Source organism: Chaetodon trifascialis, chromosome 6, assembly GCF_039877785.1.
Source record: "Chaetodon trifascialis isolate fChaTrf1 chromosome 6, fChaTrf1.hap1, whole genome shotgun sequence".
NCBI lineage: Eukaryota > Metazoa > Chordata > Actinopteri > Chaetodontiformes > Chaetodontidae > Chaetodon > Chaetodon trifascialis.
The window spans coordinates 25,633,348-25,655,769 of record NC_092061.1 but is presented as its reverse complement, the minus strand read 5'-3'; the positions used below and the strand labels follow the sequence as shown (position 1 = coordinate 25,655,769).

Here is a 22,422-nt window from a genome sequence, read left to right as displayed (position 1 = left end):
CACAGTCGGCTGGCAGTAGATCAGATTTCTGCAGAAAACCCAGAACAGAACAGTGTGCCACTCTGTTCCCGGTTCAGGTTGCAAAGGGGGCTTTATGGGTTTGTAAAGTCAAATAAAAAGCAAAGGCAGTAATGAGGTGAAACACACACAAAAACCAATATGTGAGAAGAAAAACCTCATGAAACAGAAAGCAGTGAGGAATGTTTTCACGGTAAAGATGCTGCCAGTAATGTTTTAATGATAAATGTCACAGTGCCTGTCACACAGAAGAATGTCTGAATGTGAAAGTGTGAAACACAAATAGGAAATAGAAGTTTTGTGATTGATTCTGGTGACAGGTCAGGTTCTCTGCTGGAACCTGTGCCAGCATGCACTGGGTAAGAGGTGCGATACTCCCTGGACTGATGGTGGTCGCAGGGTTGAGCTTGGCTAGAAATCTTTCTCGACTAAAACAAAGCAGAAAGAAGGCATTGTTCTTCTGGTGCTGTTTGGATGATTGATCACCTTTATAACACTCGTGTTGTGCAGTCAGAGCCAAATTAACCTGCAAAGTTGGCACCAAGGTGTATGCCAATCCCTGGCTGCCAAAACAAACCAGTTTTTCTATGCTTGTATAGGTATTTCACTCACAATCGACAAGTTAAAAAAGGATCAACATCAATGCAGCAGAAGCAGAAATCTATTTTTCACTCCAGGCATTCTGCTGCCCTGTCAAAATCTGGCTCCTTCATCATGTAATGTCTCCAATAATGTGGAAAAAAGAATTAAAAGCCAGCACATTTCTGTAATTTATTCATCTGGCATACATTGTGCAGTGCAAATCCTATAATCAAACATTTATTTACCGTATCAGGTAATGGACCCCCTGATCTCTGTTACATACAAATGAGCAATTATTCAAATTAGAGCAACGTTTTTGGCTCACAGACACCTTTATCTCATGGCCCTGAGGCCCCTGACAGTTTGAGGTCCTGGGGCGGAGGCGCCCCTTGTTTGCTTGGTAAACCGTCTACTGTGAAGAGGTGATCTTGATATAATAGGGGACCAGTTTCGAGAAAAGCAGCTCATTGCAGAAAGAGTGAACGACAGACTGAACACAGCTTCCAACACATTTGTTCTTCTCAGCAAATCAAAAAGGGATAAGACGCCTTTTCTTCTTTTCTGCAGAGATTAATAGGTCTTCTGGGTAAAACTAACGCCACTCAAAGCACTCTTGCTAGCATGAGACAGAACCAGTATTTTGAGGATTTTTTTCACAACCATAATTTATATCAAAAGCACTCTTCAAACTGCAAACTTGATATGGCACTTATCCATTAGATTGTTTTTGGGGCATCTTCCTGGTATTTTATCATGAGACTTTCCCTTCTTCAACACGCAGATTTCATCTCTTTAGGAAAAGCCCTCTGACATAATGGGTTGCAGTTTAAGTGAATATCATATCATAATTTAAAAACCCACACTGAAGAATGTGGGACATGTTACATAACAAAACTTTACTGATCATTGTTAGGCTTGTTTTTCTTATCTTGTTTTCCCTCCACAAAGGTCAGAGGTTCGAAAAATATAGACAAGGCAGTGAAGAGTGGTGGAAATGTCTCGTCTTGCTCGTGCACTTTCCTGCAGGCTGCATGTTTGCAAATCCAACGGCTGAACTTCGGTTCATACAGCTGAAGGATGGCTCGCCTCCTCAATGCATCACTCTGCTGCTCCTGTGAGAATATAACCTCATCTAGTCAGGGTTCACCTCCGCTGTGAGAAATAGTGCAGCTCTGGTGGATTCAGGAGAGCTTTCCTGCTGTATAACTCTTAGAGACAACACAAAAATACCGCCCTTGAAAGCAAACCAAGTTGAAATGAAGCCCTGGAGTTTGTTCAGCTCTCGCTTCTTAACTTTTTGGTCTCTAAATCATAACAGCCATCAGGAACCTTGTGTCTTGTAGCTCTTGTCTCCAGTGTGAGTGGGTTTGTAAAATCTGAAATGTGCATTAACTCTTGACACCAACACAACACAAGCAAGCATGGTGTAAAATATGTACACATTTCATTTATTAGCATACACGTTTTTGATTAATAAAACATTGGATTTAAACTGAAAAAAAAAAAAAAAACATAGAAAAGTTCAATTAACCGAAGCTAAATGAAAAATTAGTAATGAAACGTTATTTACATAATTAGAAATCATGATACTTGGTCTTTTAGCTATGGCATTCAAAAATCTAAACTTGTACATGAAGTACTTTCATAAACATTATCGGCCATATGTAGACTACAGTACTACAGTGTACTGTTGTTACGGTTTCAACAGCATTATGTTCTGGTTCTGGAGGCTTGTTAGCAATAAGTGAACAAAGCCAAGATCTGACTCACATGATTTCAGAGCAAAGGCCCGGTCACACCAGAAAGCGGTACAGCTAAATATTTGTGTCTAGAAGCTTGTTGACGTAGTGACTACTTGCGGGGCTAGTTGCTGAACCACTGTAGCTGGCGAGATAACCGCTAACTCTGGCGCTAGCCCAGCTGGCTGGAGATTGTCTCTATTTTCCCTCAAAGTGTTGTTTACTCACATTTGCACCATCGACTCTTACCTTCCCACTGCCTGCAAACCCGTCCTGTTTTGTGGAGCAGTCAATACTCCGACAGAGGAGGTTAATAAGCTATGCTATTATAGTTTCCACTGGAATGCACTGTCATTGCTGCAAAGTTTTGCTGTTTTAGATTCTGTTGTGACCGGGACCTTTAGACTTGAACAAAGGCAACATTCAAAGCCATGACAGGCACTGTCAACTAACAAGAGCACTTTTAATACTTCAGTCAAAGACAATCTCACAATATATGAATATATACTCGTTAGACATGAGTCACAAACCAAAAGTAGTCACCATCACTATGCATAGCACAGTTTATCAAAGGAAAAAAAAGCATGACTGGAGTAGCATCAACAATATTACATGCTGAATACAGAGCGAGCACAATTTTTCAATCTCTTAAACTAAAGATGTATATTAAGGTTAGAATGTGACAGTTTGACTGGAATGTTTGGATCCTGAAGTTCAGTTGTCAGTCAGCTATAAGGTCAAGTGCTACAAAGGACACATGCAGGAAAGACCATGAACTACTGAGCACCCGTTCAACAGTACATGAGTAAGACTAAAGCAAACAAACAGCGAGGTGTGGCACATGCAGCAAATGACACGAATAACGAGGGTTCTCTGTTTCTTGATAAAATCATATCCACAGTTCAGCAAAGACAAGCACTTAAAGCATAGGTGTGAGTGAGTTCCATAGTCCTTCATAAAAATAAGTTACCCTGTGTTAGCTCCATCATTCAAAAAGGAGTGTCAAAAAATAAAGAAACATACAAAAGTTCATCAATCCAAAAGGCTGCTGTTAGTCCAACACAACATCACGGCTCGAAGAAGGTCAATAAACTGTGTTAGTAAGTTAGTCTATCAGTTTTTCCATGACATCCTTTTCTTTACTCCAACCAAAAACAAGCAACAGCCTTTAATCCTCAAATGATGAATGGGAAAAGGGAGGTCTCAAACAATGATAAAACAATAGTTCAATCAGGGTCAGGTTGGAAATCTCATAACAGATACTCCACATGGGACATGCACATGATCGTTAGTGGAAAGGGATAGATTGTAGAGACGCAGTATTAAGGGTACAGGTCTGCAGGGTCCTCGGGGAGGTGGGCACTGGTGCTGGGATACAGCACACCCTGAAGCTCCGCTCAGTCAATCAGCTGCTACAGAAAGAGAAAGCTTGGTTAATGACATCACGGAGCATTCAGTGCATTCTTTTCACAACAGGACATGACATTCAGATTTGTCGTAACAAAGAAAAGCTCATGTGTAACTCATGATAATGAGGACCAGTAAAGCATGGCAGTAGTCACAATGCACAGTTACAGTGCCAGAGGAGAGGTTCACTGAATGCAGTCATTCATTGGATTAAGTACAAAATTAGGCAGAGAGACTTAAAATTACCAACATTCAACTCATCCTCTAACAGTGCTTCATATCTTACTCACTCAACTGTAAGCTCTTTCACACCAGCAGGAACTTCACCAGACACATCAACTGCTGTCAACACTTGAACTGACACCTGAACTCCTTTCAGAGCTTCAGCTGATACTTTCACTCTGTAATTGCCTCATTATATGAAGAAATGTAGCATTTCCTGCATTGCTGTCGAGCTCATCTCTCCCCTGATTTGGATGTATGTACAACTAAATTAAGAAGACAGAAGACTTTCAGTGCTTTCATGACATAACTAACATTCAAAATCCTTAGACGCTTCAGCTGCAACTCACATAAACTGCAATAATAACAACATCTCACATGCAAAGAATTAACATTTGAAACATTTTGAGTTTTGTACATTTTTTCAAAAGTTTCCAACGTTTGAGCAAAAGCAAGCACACCTTCACTGTTTGTTCACTCACTATAAGCAGAGGTGGTGTGGCTTGCACGGCATATAAAGTACAGTATTGGTATCAAAAGCAAGTATAGTTCTGTCAGGTATCTTTAAAGAATGTGAATGCTGATCAAAGTGCTGTACAAATGTTCTCAGGATGTACAACATGTACAACATGTACAAAAACAGGCAATACAAAAGTGACACATTTCAATGAAAAATATCTCTTGGCTTGGCCTGTGAAAAATATTCTTGGCAGCTGAGAAAAAACTAATTTCAAACAATGAAAAGAACAACAAACCAGTGATGAATACCGTTTATGTATTTGCCTTGTCCAACATTCCCCACTGACACTAAATATTCTCATGTGTGCAGCTTAGTTTACAGGTTTGTTGGCGTGCTGTGGCCAGACAGCGAGTTTGTGCGCAGACACCTTATCAGGAGAAGGATGCCTTCTGTATGAGATGCCAGGACACTGACTTAGTGCCATCTGCCTTTGAATCAATGCTCAGGAGCCGTTCAGGCCAAGTCTGGTTTCTCTACAATGCAGTCATCCCACTAGAGGCTAATCCGTCATGCTGTGAGACCTTCACCTGGGAGACTCGCAGCCAAACAAAAACCCCTGCTTTAAGCCTGCTAGGCCTTCAGCCATAATGGGGAAGGGGAGAGGATGTGAGAGAACAGTTTGATAGACTCGTGATGAGGGTCGAGACCGGCATGTTTTGGTTCTGGAGCAGCCAGAGGCCGATAATAAGTCAATGTTTCTTTTTTCTGTTCCCAAGCAATTAAAAAAATAATAACAAGTTGGAGAAAAACATACAATGCTGTAATTTCAAAGTATTAACCCCAGACTCATTTCTATCTGAATCCAAATCCAAATCCTGGGACACTTTGAGCACAAAAATATGAAAACAAACAAAACCATTAATGCAGTTTGAACACTTGGGAGCCAAGTACCTATTTACACATCCAGCAGACATGGCCACAAATGAGCACTCATCTGAAGTCGTGTTTCTGGCCACCTGATGAGGTCCTCTTTCGCAGCTAAACCCTCTACATTCACCAACTGGCTGCTAACCGCCATTTACGTGCAAGGCAGGAAGTGAACGCTGGGTTTTTAGTGCTTTTTAGCTGAAAGTAAAGTTGCAGGCAGGAGCTAATGCTGGCACCTCTGCAGCTAGTGGCACATGCACAGGCAGGTTGAGGGCTCCTGTCCCACCCAGTCAGCCCCCAGAACCAGGTCAAGTTGAAGCTGTGAGGTCCTCTCAGGGAGATGGCAGTGATGCGGCAGATGCTAGTATAAGTGACCTGCTGGCTGGTTGGACAAAGAAGCAGGTGGGTGAATGGAAAGATCACAAGGCTTGGCTTTAGGTCAAGACTGGAAAATGAGGGTGTTAAGTGTCTTGGAAAGTAAAGAGCTTGCTCTCCTCTTCTTGGATACCAGGATGGCAATGAGAAGAAGCTTAGTCAACGCCTCTGCGGTCCATTCTTTTTAAAGGTGAGATATTTTTCGATCTCTAGCCTCCGTTTGCTGTGACTGAATGGAGAGAGACCTGCTGCGAATAAGGTGAAAAGCTGTACAGCGACACACAAGTGTGCATGTGTCGGGTTAGAGAGAGGCGAGTGTGCTGTATGGACAGTTGCTGAGTGGTTGTGCAGCTGTGTGAGTGGCCTTATTGTTAAAGATATCGGCCGAGGTGATGAGTGTGCAAAGCATGTACAGCCTAGTTGATTGCCTTGGCTTGCATCCATGAAATGTTGTATCCTGGGGGCTACTGACTCTGTCTGTGTAAGACTTCAGCATAGCACATGGTAGGGGGGACCCCTGGGTGTGAAATACACAGGGTATTTGGCATGCTGCTGCCACCTTTGAAGATGGGGAACCAGCACAAGAGGAAGCTCTGTCACAATCAAACTGTGAGAGAGCTTAATGGTGACTTCAGGGCTAGTATGAGTTTTAATAAAAGGTTGATGTTGAGCTGATGCACTGATGAATCAGTCTAAGCCTGGAGGAGACAGAGGAGAGAGCCTGACAGGATAGAGGCTTAAACACTGGGAGCGATGGATATACTGTATATGTGCTCAGGCTGCATGCTAGCTGTGGTTTACCCTGTCTGACCATGGCAAAACTCCAATGCACTCTTCTCTCAACAGCTACTTATAAAAGTCCTGGGTTTACATTCCTCAATAGGACATGTATGCGTATCAAGGCGCTCCGCAAGAATTTCAAACGAGAAGATTAATCCCTGTATGGGTCTATACGGTAGTAGGGCAATGGTTTATCCATCCACAGGGGTCTGTGGTCTGACAAATGTTGCCAAACACAACATTCCACAAAGGTAAAATATTAATGGGGTATGTCTTGTCTGCCCCTGATGGTAGTGTCTACGCTACAGTGCAACTGGGCTCTGTCCAGCGTCTACACAAAGTACTTTTCAGTATGATTTGGGCCCGGCACATCCTAGGATGACACCATGAAAATGAGCTTCCTTGTCTTATTCTGTCCACAGGCGGAAAAGAAGGGATTTACTGTAACAGCGATTGAAACAATTTATGGGATGAGATGTGCTCCTGAGGCAAAAACCATGAGGCGTCAGCCAGGGCGAACTATCTGCACATATATAAAAGCCATCTGTAGCTGACGATCTCTCCGTGCTGTCTCACAATGTTGAAGCATTCGAACAAAGCAATGTGCGTTGTGGGTAGGCCAACATAGCTGCCATGGAATGATAACGACTGAGGAATGCTCTTCATGACATCAAATTATGGAAATGATAGAAGTATAAATACATTCTTTGTTGAAAATAATTCCCTGAAAATGTCTCCTTTGAAATACAGGAGGGGACCTCATATTTGAATCATTTTTGGTGACATTCCATGAAAGGCTTTCGCACTTGCAACCTTCCTTACATTCACAGTCGTCGGCAAAGACAGAAGAAAACATCAAGCGTTGAGACAAAGCAGAAGTATGAGCCAGTACAGCACCGCTGCAGACAGCAGTGGTTCACATCAAAGAGTGGCTGTTCTGAGCAATGGACAAAATGGGGACAGAGTGAAAATAAACCGGTTTAATTTCGTCAATGAAAACTATGGCAAAATATTTTGTTGGTAGCCTTTTGCGCACTTTGAAAACAAGATCAAAACTAAAGAAAAACGCAACCTTTGAAATCGAGAGCAATGACAACATGTGTCCCATTTTTCAGCAATAAATACAAATAAAAATAATGTGAAATACATACAAATGAGTAAGTCCCACTCAACGACCTGCAGGCATTTGTTGAATCACACATTGCAGCCTCGCCCCTACATAGTAAAACCAGATCCTCCATCGCCCAAAACTGTCTCTAGTTCAGAAGTTGATTTAGCTGTTTGACCTGCTGCACTGCCGTTAATAAGAAGCACCTTGCATTCTGTCTCTGTCAGGAATGTTATCTGATGTTACTGGCTCTCAGAAGAACCAGATTTATGGGCTAAATTGATCTACAATCCACTGAGAGTTAGACGAGAAGCAGCAATAAAACAGCTGGGGCAAACTGTGAAAACATGCAGGCAGCATGCTGACATTCAGGAAAAGGTGAGCCAACACTATCAACTGCTGTCAATGTGGATGTAACATTAACACTACTTTCAGCTTCCTGTCCTCTTGCTATTGCTCTTATCAAACATTCAGTGGATATGAACATCTGACTGGGAGGAATAAGTCCCATCAACTGCATAATTTATGGGAACAATGAGAACATAAAAAGAGAGAAATATCTGCTACAGTTTGGTTATGTTGATTTTAAATGCATCAGTACAAAAGAGAGCAGTTCAGTAAATAAAACATAAGCTTTTGATACACAAATACCACACGTATCTCAATGTAGGACGAGCAGCTCTCTCAAACTGAAGCCATAAACTCCAACTATGCCGATTCCTGAATTCCTGAATGAAGCCTGGCGGAAAGCGAAGCAAACAAGGAAATGGGCTATTTTAACTAAAATGTGATAATTGTTTGATTACAGCTACTAAAGGACGTGTAACTGCAGTGAGCCTGCTGTTGTGCTGAAAGGACACTGAATCACTTCAGCTGCTGGGTTTGGCTAGTTCATGCACTCTGGACAACAGTGCTCCAAGAGTGCTTCACCTGCAGGGTGTAAAGGACAACCCCAAGTCCAGAAAGATGTGAGGATGTATAAAATGTAAATAAAAACTGGCTTTACAAAGTGTTCCTGAAACTTGTAATATCATCCTTTATCCAATCATGTGTTCACAAAGTGGTGAACCTCTCTCCATCCTCGCTTGTGAACGACTGAGCCTTTCCAGGATGCTCCTTTCATACCCAATCATGATACTGTCAGCTGTTACCAATCAACCTGTTTACCTGTGGAATGTTCCAAACGGGTGTTTTTGGAGCATTCCACATCTTTCCCAGTCTTTCCCTTGTTGCTCCTGTCCCAACATGTGTGCTGCTGCATCAAATTCAGAATAAAATATAGTTACAAAAACCAATAAAGTTGACGAGGTAAAACATTAAATATACTGTCTTTGTACTGTTTTCAATAGAGTACATGTCAAAAAGGATTTGTCAAAAATGATCCCATTCTGTTTTATTTATATTTTACACGGCAACCCAACTTTTCTGGATTCGGGCATGTAACTGACACAACACAGAGCACTGAGCAACATGAAGTCATAAAGCCCTTTAAATGCTTTGTGAAACAGCCCTCCTGACTGTAAAGCACTTAACTAATATTACTCACAGATGAACTTTGATGTGGGATTTTTCTTTGAATGCAGAGGAGGCATGCTGCATGAAAGCAACGGCACACATAAAGAGCGAACCCTCCTTTATTACTGCTTTTTGACTCAAGCCCTTTTCCATACTTCCCAAAAATGAGAGATAAATGTCTGTTTCATTATTGGAAAAGTGTTTTTGTACGCTTTCAATATGCTGTTTGTGTTCAGGGTCTCCCACTCATTTTCCAGGACTTTTCCAGGACATTTCCAGTGATGATCTAGCTGGGATCGCACCATATACTGATGTGTTCCTCTCTGCGGAAGTCTGATTTAAAAGAGCATACAGCCATAACATTGGACGTGTCCATGTGTTAAATAGAATGAAACCTAAATATTTTACAAACCTAAATATAAGATTTAAAGTCCAGCTCTCTCAACAACACCACACATTTGAAACCACTGCTGAGTTCAATCACAAACCTTAAACTACAGCAGTGAAAACAAGCTGGAAACCACGTCAGCTTCAGCAACTGAACCCAACACACTAACCAGCTTAACTTTAGTCAAACATTTAAAAAAAGTTGGGGAGAAGGGGGTGTGTTCACAGCATTTCCACAACATAACCAAGAGCTGACTATTCAACGTACTCTCGTCCATAAACTACCATTTGAAAGCTATAATGACCCTGACCATAACTTGGCCCTTTCAGATGGCAGTTTATCCATTTTTGGGATCTCTGATAGTCTTGCAGTTCATTCTCAGCTAAAGGAAAATATTAAATGTTTAACTAATTTTCCAGGACAACACAAGATTTTCCTGGACATTTGACTTTTCTCTCCTTTTCCATGTGTTTTCCATGACTGGAAAATTGGTCGACTGGTTTCCAGGTCTTCAAGGATGTGTGGGAACTCTGATTGCGCACATTAAGTCTGTGCAATCAGGGTAAAAAAAACTGTCCAAAAAAGTCCTCATTATACTTGGAATATTAATCATGATACTCACCATTCCAGCTTTTATCTTGTCAGGCTTCTGTCTTCAAAGATGGTGACCTCAATCTTAATCGGATTCAGTCAAGGAAAAGCATGTGAAGCAAGGCTGGGTTCATTTTACATTCAATTTAAACCAAGTGAACTTTCAATTGTCCACGTAAGGAAATACAAACTATAACGATAGTGCAGCTATTGTGCATATTTTTCCATCTTTGGACATGTTTGTGGAACGGCGTCAGCTTCTTCGAGCCTCTGGTGGATGTTGGTTGCAGCTGACTGACATATGAGGGCTGGCATTGCATGTCACAGCCCTGTGAAGCAGAGGGATGTTGACACAAGACGTTTTTGTTCCTTTATAAACAAGCCCAATAGCAAGCTAACATGCATTATGCACAGCGAGCAAGCACTACCCGGTGATTCCAATTGAGAAGTGAACATGCACTCACAGAGCAACAGGGACGCTTAAATCACAGGTGAGACTAAATGACGTGGGCCGCCAGCTAGTTGGCAGCTTCCTCAGCTGTTGGAATTAAAGTAATATTACACACTATTACAAATGTCTGCCCAAACACATACTGCACCAATCAAATGAAACTGCCAACAGTGCCCACTAGAACCAAATGTCTACACCACCTGGAGAACAATGATGTAGAAAGCTCTATGCTGCTGCGTAAAAAATGAATAAACTTAAATTTCTTCTTTTTGACATAAAGACTTGGACCAAATACACCATCAAAACACACTGATGCTGTAAATGTTGCATAAATACTGAGCATCTTAGCTGAACTTAAACTGCTGTGGTAACCTTAAAAGGCCAAAAGCTGTCTGGCTTTTGGCCTTAAAAATAAATAAATACATCTATTTCCTATTCTGGTTTTCTTTAAAAAGAAAATCATGCTCTGCCATCACCATCATTAGTAAAACAGCAGATTCTGTTGAATGTGAGGAGGGACTAGAAAAAACCCCTCGGACTTGGAGAGAAACGTAAATACTCAGGTGGTACTATTAAATAGTCACATCATTAGACAGTTACAAATACGATCATCATGTTTCCTCGGTTCGAACATTAAAACAAGTTCAGGTGAGACATTTCTGTCAATCTCGCGGCGCTCCTGTGCCAAAGTCAGCACAGCAGCCCGACGGTGTCAGGGAAATAATCCAGATCACTGTCAACCCTGTAAAATCATAGAGCAAGAGGGGGAACAAAGCTCAGCTGTGAACAATTTCAGTCATATTTTGTTATCCTTAATCTCCCATTGCCGCCTAGTTACAGTTAATGTGGAAGTTGAGTCACCACACACACACACATACACACACACACAAACTCACACGCTGGTACAGCCAGGATGTTGGTGCACCCGCTGATTTTATGCAGATGCTATGGATTACATACTAACTTTTATCTGGTGTTTTTACAGGGTATCCCTTCATAGCGCTGGATTTCCTGTAAGCTGCCCAGACTGCTGCTTTCCATTTTCATCCAGCAGCTACAGGGAGAGACGCGGTGGGGGCTGTAAATCACGACATCTATTAGGTCATTGTGAAAGCTCCTTGTTCTGCTTAAAGCTGTGGTGAGATTAGATTTGCGTGTTCTGATCTCAGAGTATGTTTAACAAGTTAAAGTTACTCAAAATATTCAACATATCATTCCTCTTTCCCGCACATGCTCATTCGAGCGTAACAAGATTGTTTTTATTGTAAAAACATTGACTGTGTTTCTAATTTGTTTGGAAGGTTGGTAATCTGAGTTTGAGTTTACTCTTACTATTGTTTTCATTGTGCTTCCCATGAAATACAGAGTCAGATAAATGCCTGAAATTAATCTATTTAGGGGATCATTGTTCGCAGTTTATTTACAGCTAAACACGGTTCAACAGTTAAGGCTGAGTGAAGAGAACAAACAGTATTTTCTGGCTGCAGCAGACACTGAGGAGAAGGATACGACTCGCAGGCCTCTCTCGATGGGATCGGTGAGCAGGAGGCCTCGTGGTGCGTAGATCTTGTCATTCTGCTCCTGAATGTACTTCGCAATCTTCTTCAAAACCTAAAAAGGGACAGCAAACACAACCTCAGCTGACCACTGGTGTCACTGTACCAGATCAGGGAGATCACGGTTTTTAACCTACTATTGGTATTTACACAAGACTCAAGTGAAGGTTTCATTTTCTGCTGACTGATTTACCGATGAATCAACTTTTCTGCTCTGGAGAGATGCTACATACTGTTCTGTTTGTATTCTTCTACTGCGAGCTTTGTTGAGCTTGTTTCCAAGACAATAAGCAACATACTAAACAAACCATTCCTTCCATGGTAATTTTCAGCCTAATGGATAGAAAGTTGCTGCTGCTATAGGGTGGGCACAGTTTAGTGGACCAATGAAAGGACAGATTTTCATGGATCTACTGGTCCAATGACGCGTCTTGCAAGGATGTATGGCAATGGGTTTATAAGTTATGGAAGGGGCTTGGCTAAAGTGTGGGGGGTGGGGTGTGTTGTTTGGTCATGTTATGTGAATCCCTTTAGAAGTTATGTGCTTTTTTGTAATCGTCCAAAGGTGGGTACTAACCAACAGAGTGACCACTGCTGCTGGGTGCAGACAAAAAACAAACAAACGTGAAACTGACTGATCGGTGCACTGTATGTGTCCTTACATTACAAATCTGGGACATCTTCTATAAATAAATCTCTCGATGGCTACTTGGCCATCAAGTGGTCTGCTCAAACCACACACATAAAATTCATGAAGATGTTCCAGTTTATACTTTGAGAAAGTGGTGCTATGACAGATGTTTCCACCTGGGATGTATACATGTTTAGATTATGATACTGAACAAGTAGACTTGGACTAACATACTGTGAATACTTGACCTTTGAGTTGTGTTCTTGTGAAGCTACTGCATTCCAGGTGAGGTATGACAATAGTTTACAGCACAATGTTGGCTCAATCGGGGTCATAAAGTTTTCACACAAAGGAAGTATCTCAGCATCCATCACATGGATAGCCAAAGTTGGTCACAGAGCTGTTAGCAGAGATATAGACTCTTAGTCTTGTTAAAGTTTGGCTTCTTCTGTTAAATGAAAATTTGGTCTTTGAGGAAAAACATGTTTATAATTCTTCAAAGTAAGACATTGCTGAAAGTATTTTGGTATTGGTACAAAAAGTCAGGTAGTGTCTAGCCATACTGATTAATCGTTTGTTCTGTAAAGCATCAGAAAATGGTGAAAATGCCAATTTCCTCAAGGCCTCAGTGACGTTGTCTAATGTCTTGTTTGTCGGAGCAACAGAGCAAAACCCAAAGATATTCAATTTACAATGATAGAAAACAGATAAAAAACAGCAAATCCTCACATTTAAGAAGGAAAATCCAGACAATGTTTGGTATTTTTGCTAGTTAACTGATTTAAAGGACCAATAATTAACAACATTGTTAAGGATTCATTTTCTGTTCATCAATCAATCAAGTAATCATTTCAGCTGCAGGTCCAGTGAAGTGTCAGTGCTCTTGTTTTTCTGAGTAGGTACAGTTGCTACCTGGAATCAAAGTAGCAAATCTTTGGCTGAGTAAGCAGTGAGATGATCCCTCTTGCCAATCCAAAGCATTCTTGAGCTGAAGTTGAATAACAGGCTCCATTTTTACTTTGGTAGCAGTCTGTTTAAATTGCATGCCTTTATGAGTGCTCATTAAACCCAAACTAAACCAAATGTTTTTTTATCCCAGTTCACTCCTGTCCACTAAAAGACAAATTCATAGAGCAGGAAAAAAAAACACTGACAGACAGATCCATTTGTAGTCGACGTGAACTGAGCCAAGAGGGATTTTAGACAAACACAAATCAGTTATCTACTAGCTGTCATAGAAGTCATGAAGTGATTCATTTAGAGCCAAGCTGAAAGCTTCCACACAGCAGCAACATAACGTCTTACAGTACTAATCCACTTCAATCATCTCCAGTGCCACCCACACACTGTGTCACTGATGGAACCATATTCACAAACATCAGGAGAAGCTCAGACAGCTCCATCCTTAGCCTAAACATTTCCAGCATGGAGTCCCATCTCAGGAGTGATTTAGGGAAATTCTCAGAGCAAGAGACAGAAACTTGTGAGGAGGTGTGGTTGACCCTGTTGCTAGGGATGACACATTCTTTTAAAAGGTGTGACTGGATGATTAAGAAAAAAAAGAATAAAAAAGCTCTCTCAGTCATAACGGACAGTGAAATATAGAGGCCTCATCATAGAATCTCTCTTGATTACGTTGTAAACTATACTTTAAAAGTAGCGTACAAAATGTTTGAAAACACACGCTTCTACTTGTGCAGAAACCTGTTCACATGATGATAGTTGTTTCATTTATTTACCATGCTGGTCATTTTAGTACTTTGTCTATTTGACAGGCCTGTTGATGGTGGAAAAACTGGCTCAGCTTTCATCAGTCTGTGATTTCAGGGTTGAGTGGGAGATGCGAGGACATCTCTAATGAGAGAGCACAAACATTATCCCTGCATGATCTGATCTGCAGCGTTTCATTAACTCACTGTCATTCAGCTTTTGGAGAATATTTCTTCTACCTCTTTGTCTTTCTAACACTTTCTCCTCTGCTTCAGAAACTCTTATAAGTGAACCATATGATAGAAACCTGCACGAGTTTTCTGTTTGGTACCTACAATAATTTTCTACAAACCTTTTTTTTTTGATTGAACAAAAGAGGCTAAATGTTTCAAATATTAAATCTTGTCAACACATAAATATGCAACGCAACGCAACATATCCACGACCAGAATGGCTGAATGGATGGATTTGAAGATAAAAACTGAAAAACAGTTATGTTTATACTGTATATACTTTCATTGCTGAAAAAAGAGCAGATGAGATTACCGAGACTTTTCTAAGCCGTGACCTCTCTTCCCACGCGCCTGCGTTATCGTCCCAGCAGCAGCACAGCGCCAACACAGCTGGACCCTGAGGCTAACAGCACCCTTGGGTGTCAGGCGGGTGGACTCGTGAGCAGGTGACAAAAAACTAAATGACAGCAACAGCAGGGCTTTGCAGAAGAGCACAGGCGGATATCTGGACTAAGTCTTGCTGTGGAAAGAATGAGCGTGCGGCAGCGTTGGGAGTAAAGCCATGTTGTTTGTTAGGACTCACAGTCTAACCAAATCTATTTTAGATCTTTTCAGATGTTTCAGTAAGGCTAAATAAAGTTTTTTAAAACAAACCCATTTTTTTCAGCAATTACCTTCTTTTTGGTTTTTCATTGTCTTTTGGGCTTGTCCAAGTAATGTTTCAAATGCAGCACATGGGGGAAAAATGTGCACATGTTCCAGCTATGCCCTCTGCAATGTGTGACAGTCCTAGTTGAGCCCTTGTGACTTTTCACCAACAATGAGTATCAGTCAACTTATTACCAACAGATGCCCCGAGTGGATGCCTGCAGTTAGAGGCGTCGTCAGACATGCCTCACTGAAAACCTCACAGTGCCCTTTCCCAACATTTACGGTGCGGTCGAATGGCCTTTTTGCTTCGGAAGGATCCTAACTGAGTGAAATGACCCATCTAAGCAGCAGCCATGGTATGAGCTGTTAGAATCCTCCAAATACTAAATAAATGCTTCCTTTCGTACCTCCTTTGGCAGAGGATACTTTTAACAGTCCATCTTCAGAACACTGTAGTTTAGTTTCACCACAGCAGACCCACATCAGTAACATCCACCGTTACGCTGTGATACTTATGTATCACAGCGTAGGTGCACTCGGATTCTCTTGGTACCGTGGATGTTTTTTCCTAAGTCCTTATGAATTCTCCTTCACATCTTTCCCTGACCACAGGTGTTTTCCATCAAGGTCAAGGAAAAGTGGTTAGGAAAGGACACAGGATGTAATTTTTGGCTATTCAAGCAGACGCTAAATCTCAGAAGCATATCAATCAAAAATGAACGTACACTGTACATGCATCCACAAGCAAACAGATGGTAATGTATATTAAGATCAGCATGTGGAAAAATCTAAAGCAATTTCTAACCAATATGGACGACAATAAAACAACTCAATAATGAGCAGACATGTCTGTGGTACACTCCTGTGAAAACATCCAGCATGAATCACTGTAGTATAAGATGAGTGTAAATGTTCTACAAGCTGTTACAGGAAAGGAGACGTCCTCATTTCACTTAACTGGAGACACGGCGTTTCATGTGAAAATCCACGAAGCTTCGCAATGACATAATAGCCTTTCAAGATTACCGCCTCTAAGTGGTTGGATCACTTTTTCTACACTGACACTCTGAAGTTGGGAAACAGAATGATTAGTTTCTCTACAATGAGGAGCAACAGCAGAGGTGAGATCAACACGTCTGAGGGCTGATTTATGTCAGAGAATCCTGTTCGTACATGGCGATATGGAGTAAAGTAACACACACCAAGGGCCGCTGATCAGTGGAATCAAACCTGAGTGTAGAAAAGATGTGTCGCACTCTCTGGCTGCTCTGTTGTTGCCCATATTGGTTGGAAACTGTATAATATATATATATGTGTGTGTGTGTGTGTGTGTGTGTGTGTGTGTGTGTGTGTGTGTGTGTGTGTGTGTGTGTGTGTGTGTGTGTGTGTGTGTGTTCTGCAACTGTCAGAATGAATTTGGGAGTTGGGTTTGTATAGTGTTTGTTTGTGGTTGCTACACTTCTTGGATTTACTGTTGGGAAAGGGCCCTGTGAGGTTTTCAGTCAGGCAGGTCTGAGGACGCCTCAAACTACACTTTTAAGTGGTGATGAGATCATTGATACTCACTGAAAAGTTAAAAAGGACTCATGCATGAAATTGAGGGATTTTGACACCAACAATTGAATCAAAGGGACATCCTGACTCATTTGGATGCTTGAAAGTGGGAGTGAGCAATACGACCCTGAACTAATATCACAATATCTCAGGGTATTTCTGCAACAATGGTGTTCTTGTTGATCTGACAAAATACTGAAAAATATTTCGGGTTCAGACCTCACAATAGCTGTTTAGTTCTCCTTGTGGGACTTTTGGGATGTGCTAGAGGTGGTGAAATAAGTTTGCTGTATTGCCCGCTTTTGTTCTTCCAGTCTTGTTGCAGAGTTGTTGTGGTTTGTTGTACATCTGATTTTTGTATTCAACCACGTCCACACTACTGAGGTCGATCCTCTTTTTACCACTAAATCCTCCATTGTGGAGCTTGTGATGATGCTACATTCATATTCTATATCTACATTACACTACATGTAATGTAGTACACTACTACACCACATTGTTGGCCTTGATGACTATAATTTAACTGATATGTCAATGTTTTTGTCAATGTAAATGGAGTAATATGACAACTTCTTTCCCCAACAAAAATAAATCAAAGAAAGAAGGATGAAGATGACTAAACATGAGTAAAACTGACTAATGGCTGAAGAAAGCAACTCTACCTGATACAACCTCGTTTTGTATGTTACCACAACAGCACTGCAGTTCAACACCCAGCCCCATTCCTTATCACTGTATTCGTCTATGCAGGCGAAATGTCTCTCACCTTCTCATAGTGAGTCTCCATACACAGGAAGATGGTGTACGCCGTGAGGCAGGCCAGACAGCCTTCAATATATGACTGGCTTCCCAGCTTCTCAGCCTCAGCGTACAGGTTGTTCAGTGTCCGCACCGTCTCCTCAAACTGCTGTTTGTCAATCTGAAACACATGAACACATCAAGAACGATCCATGGGTTAAAATCATTAGACAGGGCACGGAGCCAGGTGTGTATCTGGACAGCAGTGTGCGAGTGCATTCTGTCTCTGTTGGGATATTCAAGTGGAAACTCGTCTTATTAGCACCAGATCGTTTTCTCCCATTCTTTCCGTCTCTAGATAAATGAGGGGCTGAATTTTCTTGGACTGGTCATACATCAGGGGAATGCTGGGCGTCCTTCCCACATTGGAAACACCTCCTGGAATTATTAGGATGCCTTGGCCATATGCTCTGTGAATGTTTTCACTTAATAACTGCCGGGGCATACGCGCTGAAAGCCGGACACACACAGTGACAATCCAGAAAGGAATCTTGATGGTTTCTCCAACCCCAGTGGCACAGGCATACCTTTAATAAGATAAAGACGTATCTCTGCTCTTCTGCAGACTACGCGTAGCTTTTTGGCTGACAAACTGGCTGATAATCAAACAAGAGTTTCTAAACAATTCCTCAACTGAAGGCCTGCTGCAGGGAAGACTGATGGAGGCTGGAGAGCTGCTGGACCCACAGGCTGTTTTGACTGGGGTGTTGACACTAGTCACTTGGTGTCCCAAGTGGTTCTGGTGATCTCTTTGTGATACAGAGAGGAAAAGCCTCTGTACACTCTCCAATGTTCTGCTCCCTTGTGCCCGAGGAATGCAACAACAAGCTCCAACACATCAGTGGTCTCAGGCGTGTTTGGTACCCGCCATTGAGAGCCTTTGTTCTCCTTCTAATTTTCCAATTCAGAGACTGCTATTCAAACCACATTTCTCCACATGAGCATCTTTCCATTACATCTGATGCAGCCATATTAGCATTCCAAAAATGTTAGAAGACTACTAGAGACTACTAGACTACTAGAGTTTACAAATTCAATAGAGGAAGAGAATATTCGCTTTCTGTCACCAAATATAATGTGAACCAAGGAAATAAATATTATACACAGATCAATGAAAATGTTCAGTTCTCGATTAATGAAACTCTCTTGAATAGTTTGGCAATCCAGCTGCCAAATACATTTAGAACACTGAGTGCTTTCCCAGTTATTTGGCACACTCTCCAACAGCATTAAAACAGGAAAGAGCAACCAAAAATAATAAACCCCACAGCCAAGAAAATGCTGGTGTTAAAAAAATGAACATAAGGCTTTTTTTAATAGTACGTTCCACAATCCCCACGGAGAGACACAAATGTCCTAAAAATGGAAGCCACTACACAGCTTGGCATTATACTGCGTATTCCATAAACTGGGATTACAGCAAAACATGACAAAATACACAGTAATTTTAAAGATGATTTATATGATAGGGGACTTAAGTGTTGACATCCCAGAGAGGATGCATTCTCCATTTGTCCAGCAGTTCAGCATGTGTGTGTGTGTGTGTGTGTGTGTGTGTGTGTATGTGTGTGTGTGTGTGTGTGTGTGTGTGTGTGTGTGTGTGTGTGTGTGTGTGTGTGTGTGTGTGTGTGTGTGTGTGAGAGAGAGAGAGAGAGAGCTGAACCCTACAGGAAATCATGGGAGACCACCCAATCAAGAGGGAAGTGCCAATAAACCACCAGTGAGAGATTTAAGTGTTGTGGAGCTGCTCTTTTCATGTGGTGTGTGTATTTCAAAACTTAAGCTTTCCTGCGAACTCTGCACTGTTTTGCCGGCACCATCTTTAATGTGGCGTGGAGGCTGTTCAGTCTCAGCGACCTGCTCTTCCTCCTCCACATCATTACCCATGTCTGCTCTGAAGACACCTCCACTGTGGTTCACATGAGGACAAAGTCAAGCAGGGTTCCTCTGGAGACATTATTCTTCGCTTTTGGCTCCATGTTCACACGGGTTTCAGACGTCCTTTTTGGTTCCAGCGCCAGAGCAGAGAAAGTGCATCCATTGTGATATGGATAGTTTGCCAAGATAAATACACCATTTAAACAGTGTTTAGAGAAACATGGACTGAAATTTAAATGTTTAATTAATTTTCTGTTTTCTTTAGCAGCCATGGTAATATTTTGCTCCTGAACGATGGACAATAACCTGGTTAAGAGTAGGTGAAGTCTGTGCTTTAAACAGTAAACTGATCTCTGAGCAGTGGTTCAGAGGTTTATGATGCTGCTTCTAGGAAAGAAGGTTCTGGGTTTGAATGTTCTCTGTGTCCACATGATATGGCTCAGGACTCAGCACCCCGATCAGGGCTCTTGGTTTGTGTTTGTTGAAGAGATATCATCTCAAGAGATGAAGCCAAGGGAGTCGACGGAGCCGTGCACAGATTTGTTCAGCGACCTGCTGGATAGCTAACACCAATGCTGTCTAGTCAGCTTTCTGCATATGAAGACAGTGTTAAGAAACACAAATATCAGAATCAAATGAATTTGTGTGCACACTTTTCTGCTGTATATGTGGGCGTCCACATTTTACTTCATTGAAGCACAGTCCACAGCTGTTTGAGATAACCTGTATTTTCTGAATATGTATAACAATGACAGCCAGCTGGTGCAGCTCTTTTATTATTCTTTCTTAACTATCTGGCACACAAAAACTTAAAAAAAAAAATACAATGTGATAGTCATATTGTCGTCCTTAACTCAGTCTGAACACCAGTATCAACTCATCCACAAGACAGAGATGCGTTAGTGTGACTGAACACAGTAAGAGGTGTATCCTACCCTGTTCTCCAGCTCAGAAGGGAACTTGGTTTGGAACTGGCACACAGTGCCGTTGGTATAATCTCTCTGAATGAAGACTTTGGCAGCGATGGCTGCCTGTTGCCTCATGTCCTGTAAGCTGTGAGTCTGTGAAAACAGGAGATTACAATTGATACAGGGTCATGTATTTATACAACACCCCTCTGAAGTCTGTCTATTCATCAGAGAATACACTCAACATGTTTTATTTACAGTAGCACTTACTTTTTTTTGTAGACCATAAACATTTCATTGAGAGAAACATTGACTTTCAGTGGAAAGACGTAAAAACATGTTGGGATAAAATCGTTTTACGTGTAAACAGACTGTATTGTTATATTTTGTAGGTTTTTTCTGATGTCTTCATCAGTATAAAGAGCATAACAGTATTTTTTACAGCGTAAAATATTGTGAGTGATTATCACTGAAGTTTTGTATACTGTATATTTATAGGCGTCTGTGTCATTTTCGTTAGATTTGGAATTCCTGGCAGATTTATGATGAAAAAAGGATATCATGCATTTCGGGTAAGGACAATTTAAAATATGCTACACAGAGACAAAAACTAATGCATAAAAAGTCAGCAAAAAAACATCAAAATGAACCTGGACTCCAGACAGTTTTAATTATCTCTACAATCTATTGGTACTGCAATTAAATAAATAATCAATTGCACGTTGCACATATGTTACTCACAATCTTTGTCAATTAAATGAAATCATGGTCTTATGTATACAATCAAAAGAAAGAACAGGTATTGTAATGCAGGGCAATCTTACTCCTTCCTATTGTTTTGACTGATTGAGTAAATGAGAAGTTTCTGCCAAGAAATAACGACTTCTTCAAACTGATGACTTTATCTGAACATCAGTTATTAGAAAACCCAAATATACTCAGCTCTTCGTAATGAGACATTTTCACATGTCAGGGTAGGAAAAGCACAAGTAATAACTGATTTGGAAAACAGGCGATGTTTCACATTTAAATTAAACATGAGTGTTGACATCGATTCATTGATTGATGAACTCTTTCTGCACAGGAGCACAATCTCATGTGTTCAGCATGATTTAGTCTCCACAGAAGTTGCATTTAAACACTGGGTTTGCCTACCCTTTGAGAACTGTTGTGGGCTTGTGATTACGATCAGAAGATCATGGCAGCATGCTATCAATTATCCCCACTAACGTCACCATCTACTATCAGGGGGTCAAAGGTTGATGATACACCGGCAGTCCTCCCCTCCCTGGTGCCACTATGTTGCCCTGAGGTCCACTTGTGGAGAAAGATATGTAATTAGCACACTGCCAATTACTCCTCACTCCCAGCTAGCTGACACGACCAACTTAGCTCTTCATTGAAGTAGAGTTTTGCCCACAGATCCGCATATGACTTGTTTTATAAATTCCCTAGCTTGTTAGCTACTATACAACTACTACCAGTAAACATTACCAGTCAAGTTACCGACCGACCAGTGAGCTAGCAGGCTAACGCTGGTCAACTTTCCTTTTGCTTTTCTGTCAGGCATACTACCCGGAAACAAGAACAAACTGTCACATTTAGAATGAACTGTTCACACACGTTTGACGTATGAAAAATACGGTTCAAAACCAGCGTTAACTTACCTCTGCCATGTTGAACAAAATTTCTGTTTACCTTCCGCGAGCAGCTTTTAGGTTGTACTACGAACTAACATTTCCGGGGGGAACTTTTAGGTAACAAGGGTTCCGCTTAAAGAGGGCCGTTCAAACGAGAAGGGTTCTTACTACAACACAATATAACCAGTGGTGTAAAGTAACCACATGTACTTCCGGTATACTTGAGAATTTTGATTTTATGCTTCTTTATACTACTACTACTACTACTACTACTACTACTACTACTACTACTACTACTAC

The 22,422-nt window shown here is 41.3% G+C and overlaps 1 protein-coding gene across 2 annotated transcripts; it reads right to left on the bottom strand.

Annotated features, from left to right (window-relative positions):
- Positions 1-2,023: 2,023 nt before the first annotated feature.
- Positions 2,024-22,210, bottom strand: LOC139333107 (golgin subfamily A member 7-like). 2 transcript variants are annotated; one of them, XM_070965384.1, is made up of 6 exons: positions 22,150-22,210; positions 20,510-20,635; positions 17,665-17,817; positions 12,073-12,174; positions 10,144-10,196; positions 2,024-3,751 (listed from the first exon to the last, which is right to left on the bottom strand). In XM_070965384.1, exons 1-5 carry the CDS (start codon positions 22,156-22,158, stop codon positions 10,155-10,157), a joined length of 432 nt encoding a protein of 143 aa, XP_070821485.1. In that variant the 5' UTR covers positions 22,159-22,210; the 3' UTR covers positions 2,024-3,751; positions 10,144-10,154. The 2 variants fall into 2 exon arrangements, with proteins under 2 accessions (XP_070821485.1, XP_070821486.1); XM_070965385.1 differs by having other exon boundaries at positions 2,028-3,748.
- Positions 22,211-22,422: the final 212 nt, after the last annotated feature.

What these genes read in the sequence shown, in the direction of transcription:
- LOC139333107 (XM_070965384.1), bottom strand. An exon ending in CTTCTGAGCTGGAGAACAGG is followed by an intron (nt 17,818 to 20,509) that starts GTAGGATACACC and finishes CATGTGTTTCAG; the next exon opens with ATTGACAAACAGCAGTTTGA. An exon ending in TGGAGACTCACTATGAGAAG is followed by an intron (nt 12,175 to 17,664) that starts GTGAGAGACATT and finishes GTCCCTTTTTAG; the next exon opens with GTTTTGAAGAAGATTGCGAA.